This window comes from Sander lucioperca, chromosome 21, assembly GCF_008315115.2.
Source record: "Sander lucioperca isolate FBNREF2018 chromosome 21, SLUC_FBN_1.2, whole genome shotgun sequence".
NCBI classification, from domain to species: Eukaryota; Metazoa; Chordata; class Actinopteri; order Perciformes; family Percidae; genus Sander; species Sander lucioperca.
Window position 1 is genome coordinate 502,501 of NC_050193.1, and position 22,734 is coordinate 525,234.

Genomic DNA, 22,734 nt, shown 5'->3' on the forward strand with positions numbered 1-22,734 from the left:
TTCCATACACCCTCATATCTAAATGATCTACTCTGATAGTTTGGACAATAGTGCCCCCTTGTGGTTTCTTTTTGTGTCATAGAAATATATTTGAGCACACGTGTGTGTGTGTGTGTGTGTGTGTGTGTGTGTGTGTGTGTGTGTGTGTGTGTGTGTGTGTTCTTTAACTACACTAAACAAAATTATAAACGCAACACTTGTTTTTGCCCAGATTTGTTTTAGACAGATTTGTGAACAACATTTGAGAGAAATAGTTCTTTTGTGTTCATAGAAAAAGTCTTAGATCTTTGAGTTCAGCTCATAAAAAATGGGTCCAAAAACCGGGAGTCCAGTATACTTGTGGGGTCCCGACAGAAGACTTGGTTTTAGGATTAGGGTTAGAATTAGGTTATGGTTAGGGTGAGGGTAAGGGTTAGGGTTAGGCATTTAGTGGTGATGGTTAAGGTTAGGGTAAGGGGCTAGGGAATGCATTATGTCAATGACGGGTCCCCACAAAGATAGTGACACAAACCTGTGTGTGTGAACCAACTGTACACTACTGTCTAAGCTGCACTACATTTCTTATCCTGCCTATGCACCACCTGTCTATACTTGTATATTTTTGCACTTCTGGTTGGATGCAAACTGCATTTCGTTGTCTTTGTACTTATACTCTACGCAATGACAATAACGTTTGTTGGGGTGTGTGTGTGTGTGTGTGTGTGTAGGATACAGCAGGGCAGGAGCGGTACCGTACCATCACCACAGCGTACTACAGAGGAGCCATGGGCTTCCTGCTCATGTATGACATCACTAACCAGGAATCCTTCAACGCAGTGCAGGACTGGTGAGTGGGACATATCTTACTCCAGGAGATAATGGTACTTTGTGTCGAGAGCTATAAAAGAAATGTCAGATCTATGAACAGTCGGAAGGAAAACAGCAATTGTGAAATATAAAGTCTACTTTGGGGGGGTTAAGCTGTGATTTATGCTTCTCCGTTAAATCAACGCCGTGGCTACGTACGTGGAGACACGGACCCCACGCTGTAGTCTGACGTCACCTCTCCAAAAATGTAACTACACGTCACGCTGACGCATGCCGCTCGGCCGTGGCTCGGTAGCGTTGCATTTCCCCCCCCGACTCATTTCCTGGTTCTCCTTCTCCATCAACAACATGAAATCAAGGAGAGGGTTAACTTCTCCTGATACAGATTATACACACACACGCACAGACAGACAGATGCACACATACGCACACACACACACACACACACACACACACACACACAAAAAAAAAATATATATATATACACACATGCCGGTCCTGCTATTAGATCAACGCACAAGTATAAACTTCAGGCCACTCTTTAGTTTTGTTCATAGCACGGTGGTGACATGAATGTATATGCAGTTTATTGTTTGACCACTGGGGGAGCACTACTGCAGGAAATGCTTATTATAGGTCATCAACAGCTGAGGTACTAGCCTGGTGGACCCCAGACCTTCTCAGTTGTAACTGAGAAGGTCTGGGGAAGGTTCATTGACAGTTCATTTCCAAAGAGGCGTCACCAACGGACGCCACTCAAATGCCTCTGGCATGCCATGTTGAATGTAAACAAAAAGCTGCTCGCCGCGCTATCGTCGCCACCCACATCATCACATACCCTTCACCATACCCCACATCATCACATACCCTTCACCATACCCCCACATCATCACATACCCTTCACCATACCCCCACATCATCATATACCCTTCATCATACCCCCACATCATCACATACCCTTCATCATACCCCCACATCATCACATACCCTTCACCATACCCCACATCATCACATACCCTTCATCATACCATATTTACTATGGTTAGTGGGCTATACAACTAACACACATAAGTTAATAATAGCAATGGGTTATGTATTCCAACTTAGAAAATTCCCAGAATTTTGCAACCCTAACCCTGACTGTGAAACTTTGTGTGTCCTACAGGGCGACGCAGATCAAGACGTACTCGTGGGACAACGCTCAGGTGATCCTGGTCGGTAACAAGTGTGACCTGGAGGACGATAGGGTCGTCCCCACGGAGGACAGCCAGAGGCTGGCAGAGGAGCTAGGTGGGAGCTCTTTACCTCACACTGTTTGGCAAAATCCAGACCCAAATCTGAAAGATTAAAGGTGTTGTAGGTAGGCCTGGGAAGATCCAGGACTTAGCCAAAGAATTTGAACATCGACAACTTCTCAGTCCCCGCCTTTCTGCTAAAGCCCAAAACGGTCTCCTAAGCCTAGAGCTGCGCGATATGGAGAAAATCAAATATCACAATATTTTTGACCAAATACCTCGATTTTGATACCACAACGATATTGTAGCGTTGACTATTGGTGCTTTTTTTACAAAATATTCACACAATGAGATTTTTGATAATTAATCATCAGTAATGTGGATATAATGACTAAGTGGGTAAAGGTAAATAATAGAACAGCTAGAACAGTCTGGTAAGTTCAGACAATTACTTTTTATAACTTAACTGTCATGCAGCCTTTACAACCAGGAAAAGACACTTATGTCATATTACGATATCCAAAATCACCATATCGATATAATATCCTGGATAACCTCTTAAGCTGGAGTGACCACGTAGATTACATATGTTCCCGTTTACTGTACTTTTTACGCAGATTAAGGGTGTTTGGTGTCAGCCAGAACATCATGTTTTTATTTCATCAGGCAGTGATGGAGAGTGTTATCAGGTATGATGACGGCGTGGTTCGGCAATCTCTCCACACAGTCTAAATCAAAGTTGCAGCGCCTGGTACAGACTGCTATGAAGGTGATGGGGAGGACTGATAGGCTCTCCCTTCAGTCCATCTATGAGCAGTCTGTACTTAGGCAGGCAGGCGCGGAGAGTATTGTTGGACCCGTCCCACATCCTTCAAACAGAATACGAGCTCTTGCCTTATAAGACAGGGAACAGAATCCCTAAAACTAAATTGAACCATCTTAAATATTCCTTCGTACCAGTCTCCATCAAAATTTTAAATCAAAATTTTAAATAGATTTGTACGATTTGTAATGATAGGCCTGAGAAGTGTTTTTTTTTTTTTTTTTTACGTGTATTTATTGTCTGTAATGGCAGCTACTACTATGCACTACGCATTTTTGAGTCCATGACAAATTTCCCCTAGGGGACAATAAAGTATATTCTATTCTATTCTATTCTATTCTATTCTATCCATATATTGCCCAGCTTTACCTAAGCCCCTCCCCCCTCTGGTATCTGTGCATTTTAAGATGCACACATGTCCTCTTGTTGTTCCTAGTAAATGAAAGGATGTTGCTCTTGCTCAGGTTTCCAGTTCTTCGAGGCCAGCGCGATGGACAACATCAACGTGAAGCAGGTGTTTGAGCGTCTGGTGGACGTCATCTGTGAGAAGATGAACGAGACCATGGACGGAGACATCAACCTCGTAACCAACCACAGGAACCAGCTGAAAGACTCGCCCTCAGAGAGCCACGGGGGCTGTGCTTGCTGAATCATGTGCCCCAAACACACATATATACACACACAGACACACACACACACACACACACAGACACACACACACACACACACACACACAGACACACACACACACACACACACACACACACAGAGACAGACAGACAGACAGACATACATTTGTTTCACTATCTTTGTGGGGACCCATCATTGACATAATGCATTCCCTAGCCCCTTACCCTAACCTTAACCATCACCACTAAATGCCTAACCTTAACCCTTACCCTCACCCTAACCATAACCTAATTCTAACCCTAATCCTCAAACCAAGTCTTAACCCTCAAACAGACCTTTAACCTTGTGGGGTCCAGCATTTTGGGCCCCACAAGTATACTGTATTCCCCGGTTTTTGGACCCCACGAATATAGTAAAACAAGCACACACACACACACACACACACACACACACACACACACACACATACATACACACACACAGACACATGCACGCACGCACACACACACACACACACTCAGACACACACACACACACAGACCTTCCTTCTCTGTGCCTCAGCCATGTGAAGTGCTGCTCCTCTTCCTCTCTGCTGTCCATCATGAACAGAGGACAGCAGGCTACGATCATCTTCATCAGCGCTGTCAGAGACCTCTCCTCCCCCCCAGGCCCATCATCTTCATCAGCGCTGTCAGAGACCTCTCCTCCCCCCCAGGCCCATCATCTTCATCAGCGCTGTCAGAGACCTCTCCTCCCCCAGGCCCATCATCTTCATCAGCGCTGTCAGAGACCTCCCCCCCCCCAGGCCCGTCTTTCATCCCTAAATTCCACCAGGATGCGTCTGCGTCTGTGCTCCAGCAGTAATCGCGGCCACTCGAGACAATGCTTGTTATTCCACCCGCTGCAACGCGGCGCTCCTGAAAGAAATACGGGCCAGGTCTACTTGTGATGGAGCCGAGGGGCGTTCAACAGCGAGGGAGGGGCTCGAGTCGCCAGGCTAAACGCTCCGCTGGTATGGCGCTCCATTCTCTCTCAGCTCTGCAGTGATCTAAAGTCTACGGCCTCAACCAATCCTGCTACGTTAGCATTTTACATTCACTGTCTCTATGTTCAGCAGCTTACTTTTCTGAGTCAAATATTTCTTGCAGAAAACTAGAAGTGATGCCAAATCGTGTTTTGGGATGGCTGTACTTTTGGCCTTCGTTGTTTATTTCATGTGCTTAGCTTTGAGTTTTGTGCAGCCTACTTGCAATGATTTATGTCTCCAACACGGGCATGTTGAGCTTTGTAAGGCTAAAAGGTAGAGCACGACGTTTCTGGGGACTACGTTTATGACTATTAGAGGATGTCACGATTCTCTAGGCTTCTTTACAACGACAGTTGTCTGAGTTTCTCCGAGTTTAACGAGGTGCACTATGAATGAACTGAAGTTCTCTTCGGAGCCCACAGGCTTTACCTTTGTTTGTGCGGCCCAAAGGGTAAATTAGCTCTCCAAGCTAACGTTAGTGGAAGTGTTGACATATGAAAGCATCAAACATGCATTTAGATGGAGATAGGAGTATATCCAGCTGTTCCTCTTCCCCGTTAGCTCAGTGCCGTTAAACTTAGCGTACGGGACGTAGGACGTTATAGTAAACACCCTGATGGGTCGATGGGAGCCTTTTCTTGAGCACTGCTGACGCTGAGACAGCTGGACGCTGAACGCTGAGCTCTGCTCTCGTGTGAGGAAGTGGTTGAACACTGGTGACACGTGTACTGCCTCACGGCGTGTCCTCACTCACCCCTTTGTGCCTCTCTTTCTACAACGCCTTTTCTCACACACACTTTCATAATGACAACACACACACACACGGCAAAAGCTAGACCTACTATTCATACGTGTGTGTGTGTGTGTGTGTGTGTGTGTGTGTGTGTGTAAAGCATCTCTGAGAAACTGCTGTTGCCACTATCAGGGAAGCAGTGAGCTGGTTTGTTGGTTGTCACCTCATGTGCCGTTACTGTACTATCTTCTCCTCTCGTTATAATAACCATTATGAATAAAATGAGGTTTTATCATCATTGCACATTATGTGATGTTGGTCAGTTAAAATGTTCGTCTTTTTTATGTATGTTAGCTTTATAACTAGAATGTCTTGAAGCTGGTTCTCCTCTCATCTGAGAGAGATGAGACCTGAAGGAGTGTCTCTGATGAGAGGGGACGTCTCTGAGAAGTTGTAGCTAGTCCCGTTACCTTCGTCTCAGACAACCAGGAAACATGTTGGTGTCCTGGGACGGTTTTAAACCTCACCACAATCTTTCTTATCTGTCGTCGCTGCATGACGCTCACCTTTTTATCAGCTAAACTCAACTGTAACACTGGCTGCGTGGCGTTTTCTCTGTCTTTCCACACCAGAAAGGTGTCTGACGCGGTGCTGCTGCTGCTAGCCTTGTCTGGACACATGGATGTTTCTCATAAACATAAATATATTCTGATCTGATTACAGCAGAGACAACGTCGGCAGGATTGACGGCAACATAGGTTACAGAATATTTCCTTCTGTATTGACAGGTGCAACATTTAAATGACATTTATATCTGCATTTAGGTCAAAACCTCGAGACTTTCAAACATCAACATGTCATTTATTAAATGTATTCGTGTCTAAATGACATATAAACATCTTTTAGTATTTTATGTTGTCTGGAAACGCTTCCATCACGCTGGCGTGTGGCGTTAAAAATAGGCGTCGGTCCTATTTCTAGCATGCACGCGTTTCAGAGACGTGTGTGTTACGCAGGCAGTGTGCACGCTATAACTTGTTACCATGGGAGCCCAAATAAAAACGGACACGCCACGCAGCCGACGCGCTCACGCCACGCAGCCGACGCGCTCACGCCACACAGGTGCTGTGTAACGGCCGCTGAGGCGAGCGTAATCTCGTGGAGCTCCGTACCCGCTCACAGTCACCTTTTGTCGGCTATATTTTTATTTACAATAATTATTTTATTTTAATTTAACAATTATCTTTATTTAGTTTTTTGTGCATATAACAAAACATATTTAGTTCAGTCGTGGCTTTTACAGTCATAGATATAAAAGCAACCGAAAGCAGTCATAACAGAAGGAAACAATAATGGCCACTGTCATCCTTTCTCAGCTAAATCTAACTCTAAAGACCGCTAAACGTAACTGTCATGTGACCAGCCGGCCGTCGCTGGTGTTTCGTAGGATATCTTATTTCTCTTCATATCAAACCTGTTGATGGGAGTGTGTTGGCAGTGTGCAGGACTCCTAACACTACATATTTCAACGTGTGTGCAGGTTTGTGATGTATTTAAATGGAATGAAGAGACTTCGGAGCAGAAAATATCTGATATCGGTTCACTAAGGAGCTAACAGCAGTGGCTGCTGCTTGAATACATATTGAATGTGCTAAACTGTCCACTGATGTTGAATTTTTATCCATGTTGTCCGGTATTTGCCATGTTGAAATGTATCTGACTCTGACGCTTTTGTATAAATAAGTCTGTAGCATCCAGAGCTGTTAGTCCGGGTTAGTTCTTTCTGTCTTACATTAGTTTTCATCTGTTGAATCCTGATTTTCTTTCTAACAGAGGGGAGATCAGCAGGGCTGTCCTTAGTCGACTAACACGCTAATCCCTGAGTTGGTTTAAAGGTGCTGTAGGTAGGATTATGAAGATCCAGGACTTAGCCAAACAGTCTGAACATCAACAACTTCTCAGTCCCCCCCCCCCTTTCTGCTAAAGCCCAAAACGGTCTCCTAAGCCCCTCCCCCCACAAGGGAGAATGAATGCGTGTGCATGAGCAGTGATTGACACGTAGTTAGACACCCCCCCCCTGGCCCTGATAGGTGCATCTGAACAGTTAGACACCCCCTCCCCCGACCCTGATTGGTCCACCTGAACAGTTAGAGACACCCCCCTAACCTAGACTAACCCTAACCCTAACCCTGTAGGTGGAGCCAGAGGAGCTGGATTTATTTTAATGACCTGCTTCCTGTAGTTCTACTAGAACATAGGGTCAGTTTCAGCAGATATGACAGAAAGGTAGTTTAGAAGTCTTAGCTACTGCACCTTTAATCAGAAGATCTGTAAAACTGAGTTTCTCCACAAAGAATCGTGCAAAAGCTCCACTTTAACTCTCGTGTTTACCAGAGATGAGCTCACAAGTGGTTTTTTTCCCTCACCAAAATGTCACCTAACTTTGGAGTATATCTAGTCTCTATCTACAACATTCATTAACTGGGGTTGCTCCGGTGCCGCCGGAAATTCTACCAGATGTCCTTTTCGCAGGATGTCCGTCCCCTTCCTGTTTCTCTGTGTTGGCGTTCTAACCTCCGGCTGATTTGTGAGGACTATGGTTAACTGCTCCTCAGATCTCTGCAGGGTAAATCCAGACAGCTAGCTAGACTATCTGTCCAATCTGAGTTTTCTGTTGCACGACTAAAACTACTTTTGAACGTCCACATGTTCCACCAAAACAAGTTCCTTCCTGAGACTATTTAGCAGAGGCACCGTGGCTCCGTCCGGAGCTTAGCCCCGCCCACGATGATTGTGATTGGTTTAAAGAAATGCCGATAGACCTTTTTTTATTTTTGTAGCGCTACGGATCAGGTGATTGGGGGGGGAAGCCCTACGGATCAGGTGATTGGGGGGGGGGAAGCCCTACGGATCAGGTGATTGGGGGGGGGGCAGCCCTACGGATCAGGTGATTGGGGGGGGGCAGCCCTACGGATCAGGTGATTGGGGGGGGGGCAGCCCTACGGATCAGGTGATTGGGGGGGGGGCAGCCCTACGGATCAGGTGATTGGGGGGGGGCAGCCCTACGGATCAGGTGATTGGGGGGGGGCAGCCCTACGGATCAGGTGATTGGGGGGGGCAGCCCTACGGATCAGGTGATTGGATGTTGTAGATTCTGAATGTGTTGGATGGAAGCGTTGTGAAAAACTGCATCTTAGAAACAAGAATGAATTGTTGAAATGTGTATATGAAAATAAAGAATATAATTATTACAAAAAGGGTGAGCGTGCACATTGTTGTCTTTTAGTTTCCTTTTCCAGAATCAGTTAGACATAATTTATGACATCAGCTCACGGCTTCTCTTTTCTCCTCCTTTATCTGAAGAGGCAGATAAACCACACGCTGCCTCCGTCCTCCACCACACCGCTCTCCTCCTCGCCGCCTTCCTGCCGCCGCCGCCGTACACACAGCCCTCCAACTCAACGCATCTGGAGGTCAACGCTCACTAAACGGGCTGAAAAGACGTGAGAGGAGTTAACGGAGTTTAAAGAGCTAGGGATGGAGCGATGCACCGCCAGTCTGTTAGAAATGAGATCTAAACGTGTAAAGATTACAACCAGAGATGGTTTTTAAATGAATCCAGATGTATATCTGTGACTGGATGTATGTATGCATATGAATAGAGGAATGAATGTTTATGACTGAATGCATGGATGCTTATGGAAGTAGGAATGAGTGTAAAGCATGTATGGGAGAACAGCACAAGGCAGGAAGGAAGAACGTATTTTTCTAAATAAATTATTGCTTGGTAATGGTCAGTGTGCAGGACTTTTTCTAAGCTTCTGATTTGCTACTTTTGATCATATCTACACACCTGCCCGACAAAAGAGGTGTGCAAAAATGCTTTCCTACGTTGCACAAGTATAGAAAATGGTAATTTGCAGAGCTCTTTGAGTAGCCTGAATGTTCACTGTACATCTGTCTTGTCATCGTTTGAACCCTGTGCTTGTTGTCTGTCTCTGTTGTAACTCTCCTTAGGGAGACTAATAAAGATACTTTGGCTTTGAGATGCAGTTTTTAAACGGCCTAGAGCACACGCGTTGATCTCAAGGCCCGCCTAGTTGTTGTCCAAACCAAAAAGACAGGAAACTGTTTTCAAACTGCAATTACGTGACACGCAAAGCAGAATTTGGCAGATTTACTGACTTTGAGACTCAGAAATTCCCTAGTCTATATCCACGACGTTCCACTTCCAGAATTGCTCCGGTGCCGTCTCAAATTCTGCCAGATGTCCCTCATTTAGGCTGGATGTGCGTCATCTTCCTCTTCCTTTGTGTTGGCGTTCTAACCTCCGGCTGATTTGTGAGGACTATGGTTAACTGCTCCTCAGATCTCTGCAGGGTAAATCCAGACAGCTAGCTAGACTATCTGTCCCTCTGACTAAAACTACTTTTGAACGTCCACATGTTCCACCAAAACAAGTTCCTTCCTGAGACTATTTAGCAGAGGCACCGTGGCTCCGTCCGGAGCTTAGCCCCGCCCACAATGATTCTGATTGGTTTAAAGAAATGCCAATAGGGCGCCCGGATAGCTCAGTTGCTAGAGCAGGCGCCCATATATAGAGGTTTACTCCTCGACGCAGTGGCTGCAGGTTCGACTCCGACCTGCGGCCCTTTGCTGCATGTCATTCCCTCTCTCTCTCCTCTTTCATGTCTTCAGCTTAAAGGCTTAAAAATGCCCCAAAAAATAATCTTACAAAAAAAAGAAAAGAAATGCCAATAAACCAGAGCACGTTTTTCTCCCATCCCAGAATGCAGTGTGAACTAGACAGACCCTCCTCCACAGCTCTGTGGAGGAGGGTCTAGACATGTGAGACTAGAAATTCCCAAACGACCAGAGTTTGCATATTCACGCTGTGAGACGGTAATATGTAATGATAGTTTTTTAGTAGATTTAGTAGTAGATTTGCTTAATTCTATGATGGCTGAGGATCTTTTTTTGGGGCTTTATGTCGATCAAACTGTAAGTGAGAAGAATATATGAGACATGCAATAGTACAGTCAAAAATATTTGACTTTTTCTCTTAAATAAAAGTATGTCAACAAACTCTACATGTCTGTCTCTTGATGTGATTCTCAGGTTCAGCGTGGCTCTTAGTGACTGTGACCCCCCCGTCCTGTTAGATCTCACTGGTTGGACTTCAGACGTCACTACGTCTTCTTAGTTGACTTATTTAAAGAGATTTATTTCTTTTAATGTAGTTATTTAGATGTGGGATTTGTGTGTCTGTTATTTAAGATAAAATACAATTTCAGAGTCACTTTTGATTAGAGGACACAGTTTATAGAAATAAAGGAAGATTTTTCACCCTCAGAAAATGGTATCGTGGTGTTAAAATCATGTCTGGTGTGTGTGTGTGTGTGTGTGTTTGAATGCTTTAACTACATTCTCCTGATACACACTTTTACTGAAGGACCATTTTCTCTGCAGGACTGTAACTTGTAACAGAGTATGTGTACAGCGTGGTATTAGTACTTGAGTGAAGGATCTGAATACTTCTTCCACCTGTAGCTGAATGTCGTCATGTGAGTGAAATGCAGCTTGTCTTTACATCATGCTGGGATCAGGCTGTTTTCTCCGCTTTCAGGTGACGCAAAGAGGCGCTGAGGTGTCCTTAAACTGACGGGGAGGGGCAGCACAGCCCCCGGGGGGGGGGGGGGCTTATCACGGGTGAAGAAACGAGAGTGTCTGCAGAGCTGATAAAGCTGGTCAAACGAAGAAAAACATGTGGGTGCAGTCAGTAGATAAGAAACCGTTTGCTGCGTCTGAGGTGTGTGTGTGTGTGTGTGTGTGTGTGTGTGTGTGTGTGTGTGTGTGTGTGTGTGTGTGAGTAACCTACTCTGTGGTTTCCGTTACTTTGGGCACATGCAGGGATTAGCCTGGCCCGGGGCCTACGGGGGGAGGGGGGGGGGGTGCCTGTGGAGCTCTGAATGTTGTCTCCAAAGTGCTGAATCTGGTAACCTGGTAACCTGGTTACCTGGTTACCTGGTAACCTGTGTTGTACCGTCGACCATGATGCCACTCTTTGTTTTTCTGGGTCGAAATTTCAAATCCAAACTTCTTTTTTTAACGTTTGGTCTCCTTCCCGAAGTTTTTGTCACTTTCATCCAAGTTTTTGGTCACTTTTTAATGTGCGTTTTTTCACGTTTTTGAAGGTTTTTCCAACATTTTTGTCAACAGTTTTTTAAAATTTTTCTCCAAATGCTTTGAATTGAACAAAAATACACTGTAAATCATATTTATTTAACTTATTTTTTTGCTGTATGCACCACATTGACTGCTGCTGTATCAGAAGGCTCTGTTTTCGTAGGGAGGAGGGAGGGGGGGTTATAAAGGCGATATGCACAGATGACAATTCAAAATATATCAAAAATATAATGGAAGGTATGTTGTTGTGGGTCATTGGGTATTTTTAACAGGGTATATGTAAATCCTGGAGCTTCCTTACTGCGTATACCTGCTATCACGTAGACTACACCACTACCTACTTACGTTTGCGCGCTTTTACGCACGTAACGTCACCCTTCCTCTCTGCAGCAGCACAAACAAGTTGTAAACATCAATGAGCGCGTGATTCCCGCCCATCAACAAGAGAGTAAAACGTTTTTTTGCCACACCTCTCCTTCACTAACTTTTACAGAAAGTAAACAGCTCGGCTCCACGCACGCGCGCACGCACGCGCGCGCGCACACGCACACACACACACACACACACACACACACACACACCTTCTTCTTATCGCTCACTAGCAGGCGCGTAACCGCGCTGCGCTATCCGTGCATCTAAAGTAAAAAACAGCCTCTCCTCGTTCAGAGCTGCAGCAGACGCCTTCCAGCCAGCTTGTTTTCTAGTTATGCCGACGGGCAACAGAAGGTTCAAAGGCTTTCTGCTCACAGACAACCCAGAAGGATGAAATGCGCTCACCTGAGCAGGTTGGTGGCGGTTTGGCTGATAGTGTGCGCCGTGTGGAAAGCTTCCATCGTCCAGGGCGCGCGAGATTTCGAGAAAAAAGGTAAGACAAAAATGTTGTTATTGTTACCTGTAGTAACAGCAGAATATAACGTTTTAAATTAGATTTAAACATAACATAAAAATTCTCTCTTTAGTTGAACTCATAAAATCAAAATGTACACATAGGTCTGAAATTGTTTTCATTATTCGATTAATCGTTTGGTCCATAAAATGTCAGAAAATAGTGAAAAATGTTCATCGCAGTTTCTCAAAGTCCAAGCTGATGTCTTTAAGTGTCTTATGTCAGTCTAAAACCCCCAAATATATTCAGTTTAATATGATATTAAACAGAAAAGAGCAGGACATCTCATCAATCTTTGCAAGAAAAATTACTTAAACGATTAATTGATCATCAAAATAGTTGGCAATGATTTTTCTGTCTAGTCGACTAATGGTTGCAGCTCTACATGTTCACCTCCTTGTTTATAGCCGTCAATCTGTTTCTATGTGTGTACTGTGACAGAGTACTATATCAGAGGTTGCACGCCTCTGGAGCAACTAGGGGTTAAGTGCCTTGCTCAGGGACACATTGGTTGATGTATCACAGTAGGAATCAAACCCAGATCTCCCTCACCAAAGGCACGGGTCATATCCACTGCTCCATCACCACCATACTTGGCCATCAAAGCTGATTCTGATACGCCACGTAACAATAAGCAAAATCATCCTTCTCACTTTGAGTTTCAACTCTCTCCTTTGGTCGTAGATTCAGAGTATCCCAGTTCTCGAGAGCAATTCAATAAATTGGATTAATTAGCACGTTATTTAGAATTTTGTAGCGATCGCTGTTGTAGTATTGTGTGAATTTAGGTTGAAACCTTTTTGTACTTAAGTTTATTGTATTGTTGTCTTTTCGTTTGTAGGCTCGTACATGTGTTTGTTTCTTGCACTCCTGACTGCAAATGAAGTTTCCCGTCTGGGATAATAAAAGTGACTGAACTGAAAGCAAAAACGTTTGGCCTTTTGTCTTCTCACATTTCTTCTCTCTGTTGCTTCCTAACTTCACCTTTCTTAGTGTCTATGCTGCTGAGAGAGGAGCCACAAAACCCAAAATGCTTCGCTGAAGGCAGGAAGGACTTCACGTGCTTCTGGGAGGAAGATGAGGAGAGGGCCGGCTCCGTGGACCAGTACTCTTTCACATACACCTACCAGTAAGTCCCAGTCAGAACCGGACCGTGTATAACAACAATACTGTAGCTCAGAGCTGTACTTCTTATACTTCATTTTTCTCTTTTTCTATTGGAACCAACAGGTTACAAATAGGCATGGGCGTACATTTTATCTAACAGTTGGAGGAGGGGGGCAATTTTTAAAGGGGACACAAATAATTGTAATTATACGATAGGATATGTATAAATGTTGAACTCCAGACAGTAGGCTGCAAGGCTATTTTATTCCCAAACATTTTCTATAATACAGATGATGATGAACTGAGAACTTAGCAAGAAAACTAGCCAGCCGGCCAGCCATAAAATTAGTATGAGCACCACGCTATCGCCAGATATACAACTTTGTTTGGCTCATTTTCTGTAATTAGTGTAGCAACCACTGTGGGTGGAATTAGCAAGCTAGCTAACTAACTATCTAACAAGCTATTAAACAAGCTACAAAACAAGCTAGCTAACTAACTATCTAACAAACTACAAAACAAGCTAGCTAACTAACTAACTACCAAACAAGCTAGCTAACTAACTACCAAACAAGCTACAAAACAAGCTAGCTAACTAACTAACTATCTAACAAGCTAGCTAACTAACTACCAAACAAGCTAGGTAACTAACTACCAAACAAGCTAGGTAACTAACTACCAAACAAGCTAGCTAACTAACTATCCAACAAGCTATTAAACAAGCTACAAAACAAGCTAGCTAGCGTTATAGTCGCTAACATAGCGGACTGATCGACTAATACATCGGTTATAATAATGTTTTGTCATGACTGATTTATGAATGACTCAGCATTATCTGTATTGCCAGCCTGCTAACTGTCTCCTCTGTCCCGAGCAGGAATGAAAACAGCAGCCGGTGTCCGCTGAGAGCTCTGCCGGCCGCCGGCGGGAAGAGGCTGTTCATCTGCCGGCTGAACCGAACGCAGATGTTTGTCCAGATGGACATAAAAGTTCATCGATTGGGAACACTGATCCACAATCGCAGCCTTCTCATCGAGCTTGTCTGTGAGTTATTTTACTGCAAACTGTGCCACTGATTTCACTAAACAGCTTTAGTTTTGAAAGGTTTGAAGAAGAATGTGTGTGATCCTTTTCATAGCCTCTTAAATTCCTCATATTTCCTGTTTTAAAGCTGTTTTCTTTAACACTTTATATTAACAATTGATCACATATTTGTATGTGAAAGCAGGCACTTGAAGTGGCAAACTCTCAGAGAATTATCTCCCAAATCTGCTGTTTCCCCTCAGGACCGAGTATTTTAATGTCTTTCAGTTAACTATTTTGGTTCACTCTCACAGCTCTCATCAATGTTGTTTGTGTTCTCTGATTGCAGCTTCCTAAATGTCATTATGTTCTAGTTTCTTCTCTCCTCTGTGACAGTAAACTGATTATCTTTGAGCAGGGGTGTTTGACTTGAGGAGGACCCATTTAAATAAACTAAGGCTATGTTTAGACGGAAACGATCTGAAGAGAAAATGCAAACGTTCTCACTTTTTATTCCGCATTTAGACGAGCGTTTTGGGGTGGAAATCTGAGTACAAATGGTTACGCAAAAGTGTGTGAAATGTGATGTAGTATGCACGCCAGGCGGCTAGGTGGTATTGGGAAGCACTGACACACAACTCCACCAAGTCAGTGTGTCTACGTAGAACCTCCCTCCTACTTCTCTCCTCACTTTTGTCCTTTTGGTTTCACACCTTCCCTTACAAGCTGCCTCGTGTCTTTCTGCTCGGCAGTTCTTCTGGACCCTCCGGCTAACGTGACGGTGAGCCGTACGGCTCACCGAGACCAGCTGAACGTCACCTGGGTGCCCCCCCCCCTCAAGTACATGGACGACAGCATGATGTACGAAGTCAGCTACATGACGGACGACGACAGCCACGTGGGGCAGGTATGACCTTATTAAAAACATTGGTTTGTTGCCTGCCGCTTTAAAGGAACACACTGACTTATTGGGACTTTGTCTTATTCACCGTAACCCCCAGAGTTAGACAAGTCCATACATACCCTTCTCGTGTCCGTGCGTGTTGTAACTCTGTCTGACGCCCCCAGCATTAGCTTAGCTTAGCACAGATCCTGGAGGTAACTGGTTCCAACTAGCCTACTGCTCCCAATAAGTGACAAAATAACGCCAACATGTTCCTATTTACATGTTGTGATTTGTAGAGTCACAGCGTGTAGAAATAACAAGGTCACATGACACACAGCCATCTTCTAACCGTATACATACTGGGAACTATATTCTCAGAAAGGCTTGCTGCAAAGCAAATCTCTCCGCCCAAGTAGCAGAAGTATCAGAGCTTTGCCTTCAGGAACATGTTGGCGTTATTTTGTCACTTATTGGGAGCGTTACGTGACGTTGAGTGTTTGGGTCACAGACAGTGATGGACTGGCCATCTGGAATTTGGGCAAATGCCAGAAGGGCCGCCAACCCTATGGGCCACTACTGATAATATGTCTTTGGTTAATTTTGATAAGTTATTTTATGCATGCAGCCACAAATATTTCTAGATTGTACTGCAGCGAGATGCACTCGGAAGGCAGAGTTACTAATTTCCAAGCTAGGTTATTGACAACAACAGGGCCGGTGTGTTGCAAATGCCAGGGCTGATTTTTGCTCCCAGTCCGTCACTGGTCACATGTGGACCGGTACTGATGAGTGGAGGACTGTTCTGCAGGTGGAGGTGGTCCGAGCCAGCTCTGAGCTGATCCTGAGAGGTCTGCAGCCAGACAGAAAGTACAAGCTGCGAGTCCGAGTAAAGCTGGATGGGATCAGCTACAATGGCTACTGGAGTGCCTGGAGTGACCCGGTCACCATGGAAACACTGCCTGCAGGTGAGCATCATTCACACATTTAGGGGTGTCGCAGTTGAGTGACAGCGTGAGTGAAGAAATAGATAGAGACAACAAAACGGAACGAATCAGAGAAGAGAAAGAAAAGTTGTGTCCTGTTCTCTTTATTTATATATTTATACTGTCCAACCAGTAGAACATGTCCTGTAGTCATGGTCCTTATTTATATATTTATACTGTCCAACCAGTAGAACATGTCCTGTAGTCATGGTCCTTATTTATATATTTATACTGTCCAACCAGTAGAACATGTCCTGTTCTGGAGACATGGTCCAGTACTAGGGGCTTTCCTCCCGGAGGGATTTTTGCAGTTCTTAGAACTAAATGTTCCTAGAACACTTTTTTCGTCGTGTTCCGACAGGAAAAATTTGGGAATTTTTTAACGGTTCGTTTGTTTAAATATCACAACTAATGTCCATCATAAGATTAACGGGAACCTGTGGTTAACTGTCTTTTTGGAGTTAAACTCCACAAGGGTGTCCTGCGGCTCGCCGGCCGTCACACACACACACACACACACACACACACACACACACACACACACACACACACACACACACACACACACGCGTCCACAGCCAGCAGGTAGAGGCGGGGTCTGTTCTGAGTAATAAAGCCCCGTCTGTGTTGAGCAAACATTACGTGAATTACTATGAGAATGGACGTGCATTTAATAAAGGAAAAGTGCACAAGTATTAGTATCATTTGTTGTTGTTGTTGTATGTGGCGCTAAGGTCTAGTGACGATGCTATAAAGACCGTTGCCATGGTTACATCCCTCCCTTACCCCTCCTACCAGTCCCTATGGTCACTTGGCCAGTGGGAATGCAACCGGAAAAACTTTTTTGGGGGAGAGTAGTTCTTAGAACTGCTTAGAAGTGTACTTTTCCTCTAAAAAGTACAAGTACTATCCGGTCGGAAAGCACCTATTTATATATATATGCATGTTGGACCAGTCCAGTATGACCGTCAGTTGAAATAAACATTGTGTTGTATTTGTTATGAATCTATTTTGATGCGTTTTCCCGTAACTTTTCACATTTTGTCAATATTGTGGCACCCTAGTTGAACCTACTCTATCAGTAAACTGTTCCAAGATAACGTCTGTGAATGATTTGAGACTGTAATCACATTACATTATTTCCCTCCTCCAGAGCTGGACGCCCTCATCACGTCCCTGACTCTGATCATCTCGTTCATCCTCATCGTGCTGTCTCTCAGCATGCTCCTGTCCCACCGCAGGTCAGCTTCCTGAACGCATCACTTATTCATCAATGAATGAATGGAGACATTTTATTTTAGACATATCAAAATAAAACAAAGAAAAACACAAACAATGTATAAAATGAGTTCACAAATAAGCAAAAAAAGGACAAAGTATTCACTTATTTACTTATTTAACCCTATGTGGTCACTTTTTCCGATGTTTTAATCGATTTCTTTCTGCGCCTTTTGACATTTTTTTTTTGGAATTTTTCCTGCGTTTTTGAAGCTTTTTCCGTCATTTTTGTCACTTTTTTCAAAGTTTGTGTATCTTCTTTTTTTTTCAAATGCTATGAAATTGAATAAATCACCCAAATTTCATGAAAGTAGCGACCTGATCATTAATTTTACTTGTGAAGAGCGCTGTAGAGAACCGTCCACGTTGCTTTTCGTTGTTGAAAACACTTACAACTTACAAAAATACACTTATTTAAAGAGTCTCTGGGATGTTTTCATGCTAATCTAATGGGACCAGTTTCATCGCAAACCGCTAACTAGCTTATAACACTAGTGGTCGGGCAGAGGTTAAAGTTAAAATAAATCTCTATTTCTACACCACTAACAAGGCTCAAAATATCATCACACTTCAACGGTAGCATCATGATGGTCCCTACATGCAAACACAAGCAGTGAGAACTTTGTAAGTGTACAGACAGTTTATTAAAAAAGATAGTTTCTTCTTGGGAAAGCAGTCTTTCCCGGTGATGGCTGAGCGTTACTGAGCAGCCTCCAACTGAGCTTGAAGACGTAGATGTGACGTGAGCAACCTGTCTGAAAGTTGGAAGTCTTCTGGTAGCTGTGCCAAGAGAAATCTCAATCATTCCCAATCTAGCAGAGACGGAGAGCGTAGGTATATGTAAGGAGATAACATAGACACAGGCTAATTATTGATCACTAAAATGATAGTTAACATTAGTAATTAAACTTAAACAGCTAATGGAAGTCCAAACTGCCTGAGAGCTTCTCCTGTACTATACGGTAATTCCTCTACTATGAGACAGTAAGTCTCGTGGTTATGACCCAATCGTTAGCCTATTTTTATAAAAACGTCTGCTACGGAGCCATAACGTGAGCTACAAGGTAATGGAGCCTTTTATACATTGTCGTGTTTCTTTAGAAATAAACAACGGACAAATAGAGTCTTTAAACTCTTCAGATGTAAAGTTATTCTCTGTCAAAGTGACGTCAGAATGAATGGCAGTCAATGGGATGCTAACGGGAGGTGATGGCTTGGTAGCATCAACATGGCGCCATAGGAGGTTCGCGGTCCGAGGAGAAGCTTACCAACTTGGTCACGACCAGTTGAACCACGAACGCTGTGCAACGTGAGCTGAACTGTCACTTGAAATCTCCTGTGGTCCGTGGTTTCCCAATGGGTCGATAGGAATGACGTTTGTGAAATGTAATTTCATGGAAATGCATGAATTATATATTAAAATGTTAAAATATATCAGCTCACGTTTCTCGGTGTTCGTCGTTCGACTGGTGTAGAAATAGAGATTTATTTTAACTTTACCCTCTGCCCTGACCACTAGCGTTATGAGCTAATTAGCTGTTTGCGGTAGAACTGGTCCCAGTGGATTAGCATGAAAACATCCCAGAGAATGGTCGACTCGGACACGTTATTAACCCCTAGGTTCATTTTGCGGCGGAATTGTCCTTTAATCCCGTTCCCCACAACACAGTAAATAATTATCGATTAACTTCAACATTTCAGTTACTAGCCACAAAGAAAACAAATGGTTGCTTCTGTGAGAATCTTTCTGTTGTACTGATTAATGGAAAAAGAGGAATTATTTAGTCAAATGATATTTAAACGTCTGTGCTCCTGACAGGTTTGTTATAAAGAAGGTCTGGCCGACTATTCCGACTCCGGACAGCAAGTTCAGAGGCCTCTTCACCGTTTACGGCGGGGACTTCCAGGTATGATTCTGCTGCTACACACGGCTTCTTCCTTGAGGATCTTTCGATTCGATTTCGATTATCATGTCAGCGATTGGATTCGATATCTCGATGCATCTCGATCAAATCCTGTCAAATACATTTTTCTATTAAAGCAGCCATATTCTGCTCATTTTCAGGTTCATAATTGTATTTTAAGGTTGTACCAGAATAGGTTTACATGGTTTAATTTTCAAAAAACACCATATTGTTGTTGTACTGCACCGCTCTCTCTCACTGCTGCAGATCCTCTTTTCAGGTGGTCTCTGTTTTAGCTACAGAGTGAGACCTCTTTTCTTCTTCTTCTTCTGGACTATCTTTGATTGCACTGCACATGCCCAGTAGCTCAGATGTAGATCATGTCAGCTAGCTAGCTCCATAGACAGTAAAAGAAAGGCTGTTTCTACAACTTCAGTCAGTTACAAGGCAGGATTAGCTGGGAGACTTCTAAATGAGGGCGCACATGGAAGTAGTTCTTTTGTAGATTATGGTGAACTTGTGTGTGTTGTAGCAGTGCTTTGCTATTGAGAACGAGGTAGCATGCTAGCGTTAGCATGCTAGCGTTAGCATTAGCGTTAGCATGCTAACGCTACGAGCTAATGGTTGCGGTTAGCCTGCTCGTTTCGGCTTGTGACGTCACAAGCCGAAACGCATTAGCTTTAGCTAGCAGCTGGATTAAACAGGTTAAATGCTGACAGCTAACGTTAAACAGTGTAAAGTCTGACTGTATTTCAACAGTCTGCTCTGCAGCAGCAGATGACGACGTCGGAGAAACACAGACGGTGCGTTCACTGAAACTGGTAACCTACAGCCTCGCGGTGCATTCAAAGTTATTGTAAAATACCCTTTTCCCATCTGGTGGTTGTTTTTGTCATTCAACAGCAATTTACTGGTGAAATAAGTTATTGTTTATTATAAGTTATAGTTATTACATTACTATTAAATCATTTAATTTTGACCATATGGCCGTAGTAATAAACAAGTTGTTCTTAAATGTCGCCGACTGTTGTTTAGTACCCTTCTTTTTTTTCTTCTTTTTCTTTAACTTTCTTAAAAAGTATCGGTTCAGGCTCCGTTTAGGCACCGGCACCGTTTTAAAAGTACCGCTTTAGCACCGGTATCGGGAAAAAACCAAACCATACCCAATCCTAATCACAAACTACTAAATAAATTGGATACATAAAACTACAGCACTGAGCACATGGCACTTCCTGAATGTGCAAAACATCCCAGAATATGTAAACAGAAAGGTTGTCAGGCCTACATTAAAATATAAACAGAAATAATCGGTTATGGCCCAGCCGATTATCGATGCAGCATCGTCCATGTCCACGATTCCATGCATCCATTATTTGATTAATTTCAACAGCTCTAGTTCTTCCTCAGCTCTGTTCTGACGTACTAACGAGTACATAGCCATCTAAATAAAGGCTTTCTAACTTTTTACCAGGAAAGTACCTCAGACCCTTCTTATTTTTTACTTCTGAAGAGCAGCTTCATTAATTGTTAAACTTTGTTTTCCCGTCGACCGTGCTGTAGAGCTCAACAGTGACTGCCCACTATTTTTCATAGTTCATTTAGCAGCTACCTAACGTTGACGTTAGCTAGCGTTATCTAGCAGCTACCTAACGTTGACGTTAGCTAGCGTTATCTAGCAGCTACCTAACGTTGACGTTAGCTAGCGCTAGCTGATACTAGCGATTTCTAGTCTGCGACATATTTTGGGCTTTATTTAATAAACATAACTTGTAGTAGTACACAGTCATATGTGCATTGTTCTGATTAAAATGTGTGGAATTACTTTACGTTGCCTATTTATGTCTATTTATTTCTATTTCTCACCGTTAATCACCGGCGTCTGTAACCATGACAACCAGCTACGAGATGAATAGTGAGCGTAGCACGTTTTTCTCCATTTAAGATCGCAGATAAAACATGGTTGATTTCATACAGACTTCTAGCTTCTACAACCACGTAGACATTATGGGATGGTTTAGACATTATGGGATGGGTTAGACATTATGGGATGGTTTAGACATTATGACTGATATCTAAATCCTTATGGAGAAAATGAATGGGATTTTGACTTCCGGAGTCGGCTGTGGGCGGGACTGTTGAGGTCTATTATAAAGCAGCGGTTTGACATCATATATGGGTGATAAATCACATGAAGTCCTAACACTAGTCCTGTGTCCTGTCTTTGTACAGGAGTGGTTAGGACAGACCAACGGAGGCGCATGGTTGAGTCCAGCTTTCTTCTACTCAGAGGAATGTCCTTCTTCTCTGGAAGTCCTGTCCGAGCTCAGCCCTTGCCCGCCTCTGCCTCCCAAAACCTCCAGAGCTCTGACGACCGGCAGCGGCGAGGACAAGGCTATACAGACCACGTCGGACAACAGAGAGCTGTTGGAAAGTGGCGATTCCGCTCTGACGGAGCGATGGAGAGCAACACCTCACGACTCCTGGCTGATGGACCGCTTACGGGCCCTCCAGCAGAACCCCGTGCCGGGCTCCCAGTCCTCGCTGCTCGAGTCTCAAGACGCCTACGTCACGCTCAGCGCCAACAACCACAGCGGAGACCAACACCTGGGTGACGTTCTTGAGGAAGCCTTGCCCCTTCAGGCGATCTTTGCCTCCAGAAAAACAGCGCTGTGTGAATCTCACTCTGACCTGGGGTCCGTGCAGCTGAGCTCTGGGTCAGGTCACCTGTCGTCGCAGTCCAGCTTTGAGTACCCGGGCCATGTCTGGATGCCCAAAGGCACGGAGTACGCCTACATGGCGGTCGCAGACTCTGGGGTCTCTATGGATTACAGCCCCATGAGCAGAGCGGACGACTTTGGGAAACTCGTGATCTACGCCAACGAGATCCCAGCTCATAGAAGAGCCTTCTTGTCGAGGCAGAACCCGATCCATGACGTCTGAGACGGAGCAAAGCTGGACGGGCTCGACGCATTCTCATGAACGGGTTCGTACGATATCCAACGAAAAGTTATGCACAACAACTCGTATGATATCCTACGAAATTAGGAGCTCCGTGACTTGTCGGTCGTATCAGCGGCCGTTACAGTTGAGTCTAGCCAACAAAAAGTGAGCGTTTAGTAGAGCTGGGCAATATATGGATATTATATCGATATATCGTGATACGAGACTAGATATCCTCTTGATGACATAATATATAATGATGACGTAAGTGTCTTTTCCTGGTTTT

At 44.0% G+C, this 22,734-nt stretch overlaps 2 protein-coding genes across 4 annotated transcripts in view; both read left to right on the forward strand.

Moving 5' to 3' along the window:
* rab3db (RAB3D, member RAS oncogene family, b) overlaps positions 1–3,624 on the forward strand; it is a 35,741-nt gene extending 32,117 nt beyond the window's left edge. The window contains exons 4-6 of one of the 2 annotated variants that reach the window (XM_035996673.1): positions 708–826; positions 1,973–2,097; positions 3,330–3,624. In XM_035996673.1, the coding sequence (XP_035852566.1) occupies positions 708–826; positions 1,973–2,097; positions 3,330–3,514 (429 nt within the window). In that variant the 3' untranslated portion in view covers positions 3,515–3,624. The remainder of the gene's footprint in view (positions 1–707; positions 827–1,972; positions 2,098–3,329) is intronic. The other variant, XM_031295163.2, reaches the window with a different exon arrangement.
* An 8,355-nt stretch (positions 3,625–11,979) lies between these two features.
* Positions 11,980–22,558, forward strand: epor (erythropoietin receptor). Of its 2 annotated transcripts, XM_035996652.1 has the most exons (9): positions 11,980–12,306; positions 13,321–13,456; positions 14,312–14,478; positions 15,210–15,364; positions 16,152–16,308; positions 17,480–17,567; positions 19,424–19,511; positions 21,738–22,449; positions 22,480–22,536. In XM_035996652.1, exons 1-8 carry the CDS (start codon positions 12,204–12,206, stop codon positions 22,446–22,448), a joined length of 1,605 nt encoding a protein of 534 aa, XP_035852545.1. In that variant the 5' UTR covers positions 11,980–12,203; the 3' UTR covers position 22,449; positions 22,480–22,536. The 2 variants fall into 2 exon arrangements, with proteins under 2 accessions (XP_035852545.1, XP_031151032.2); XM_031295172.2 differs by having other exon boundaries at positions 21,738–22,558.
* The last annotated feature ends 176 nt before the right edge of the window (positions 22,559–22,734 follow it).

Excerpts from the sequence above, each read along its gene's own strand:
- epor (XM_031295172.2), top strand. The coding sequence starts at position 12,204 with ATGAAATGCGCTCACCTGAGCAGGTTGGTGGCGGTTTGGCTGATAGTG. Across the intron at positions 15,365-16,151 it reads ACGACAGCCACGTGGGGCAG|GTGGAGGTGGTCCGAGCCAG; the intron begins GTATGACCTTAT and ends ACTGTTCTGCAG. Across the intron at positions 19,512-21,737 it reads TTTACGGCGGGGACTTCCAG|GAGTGGTTAGGACAGACCAA; the intron begins GTATGATTCTGC and ends GTCTTTGTACAG.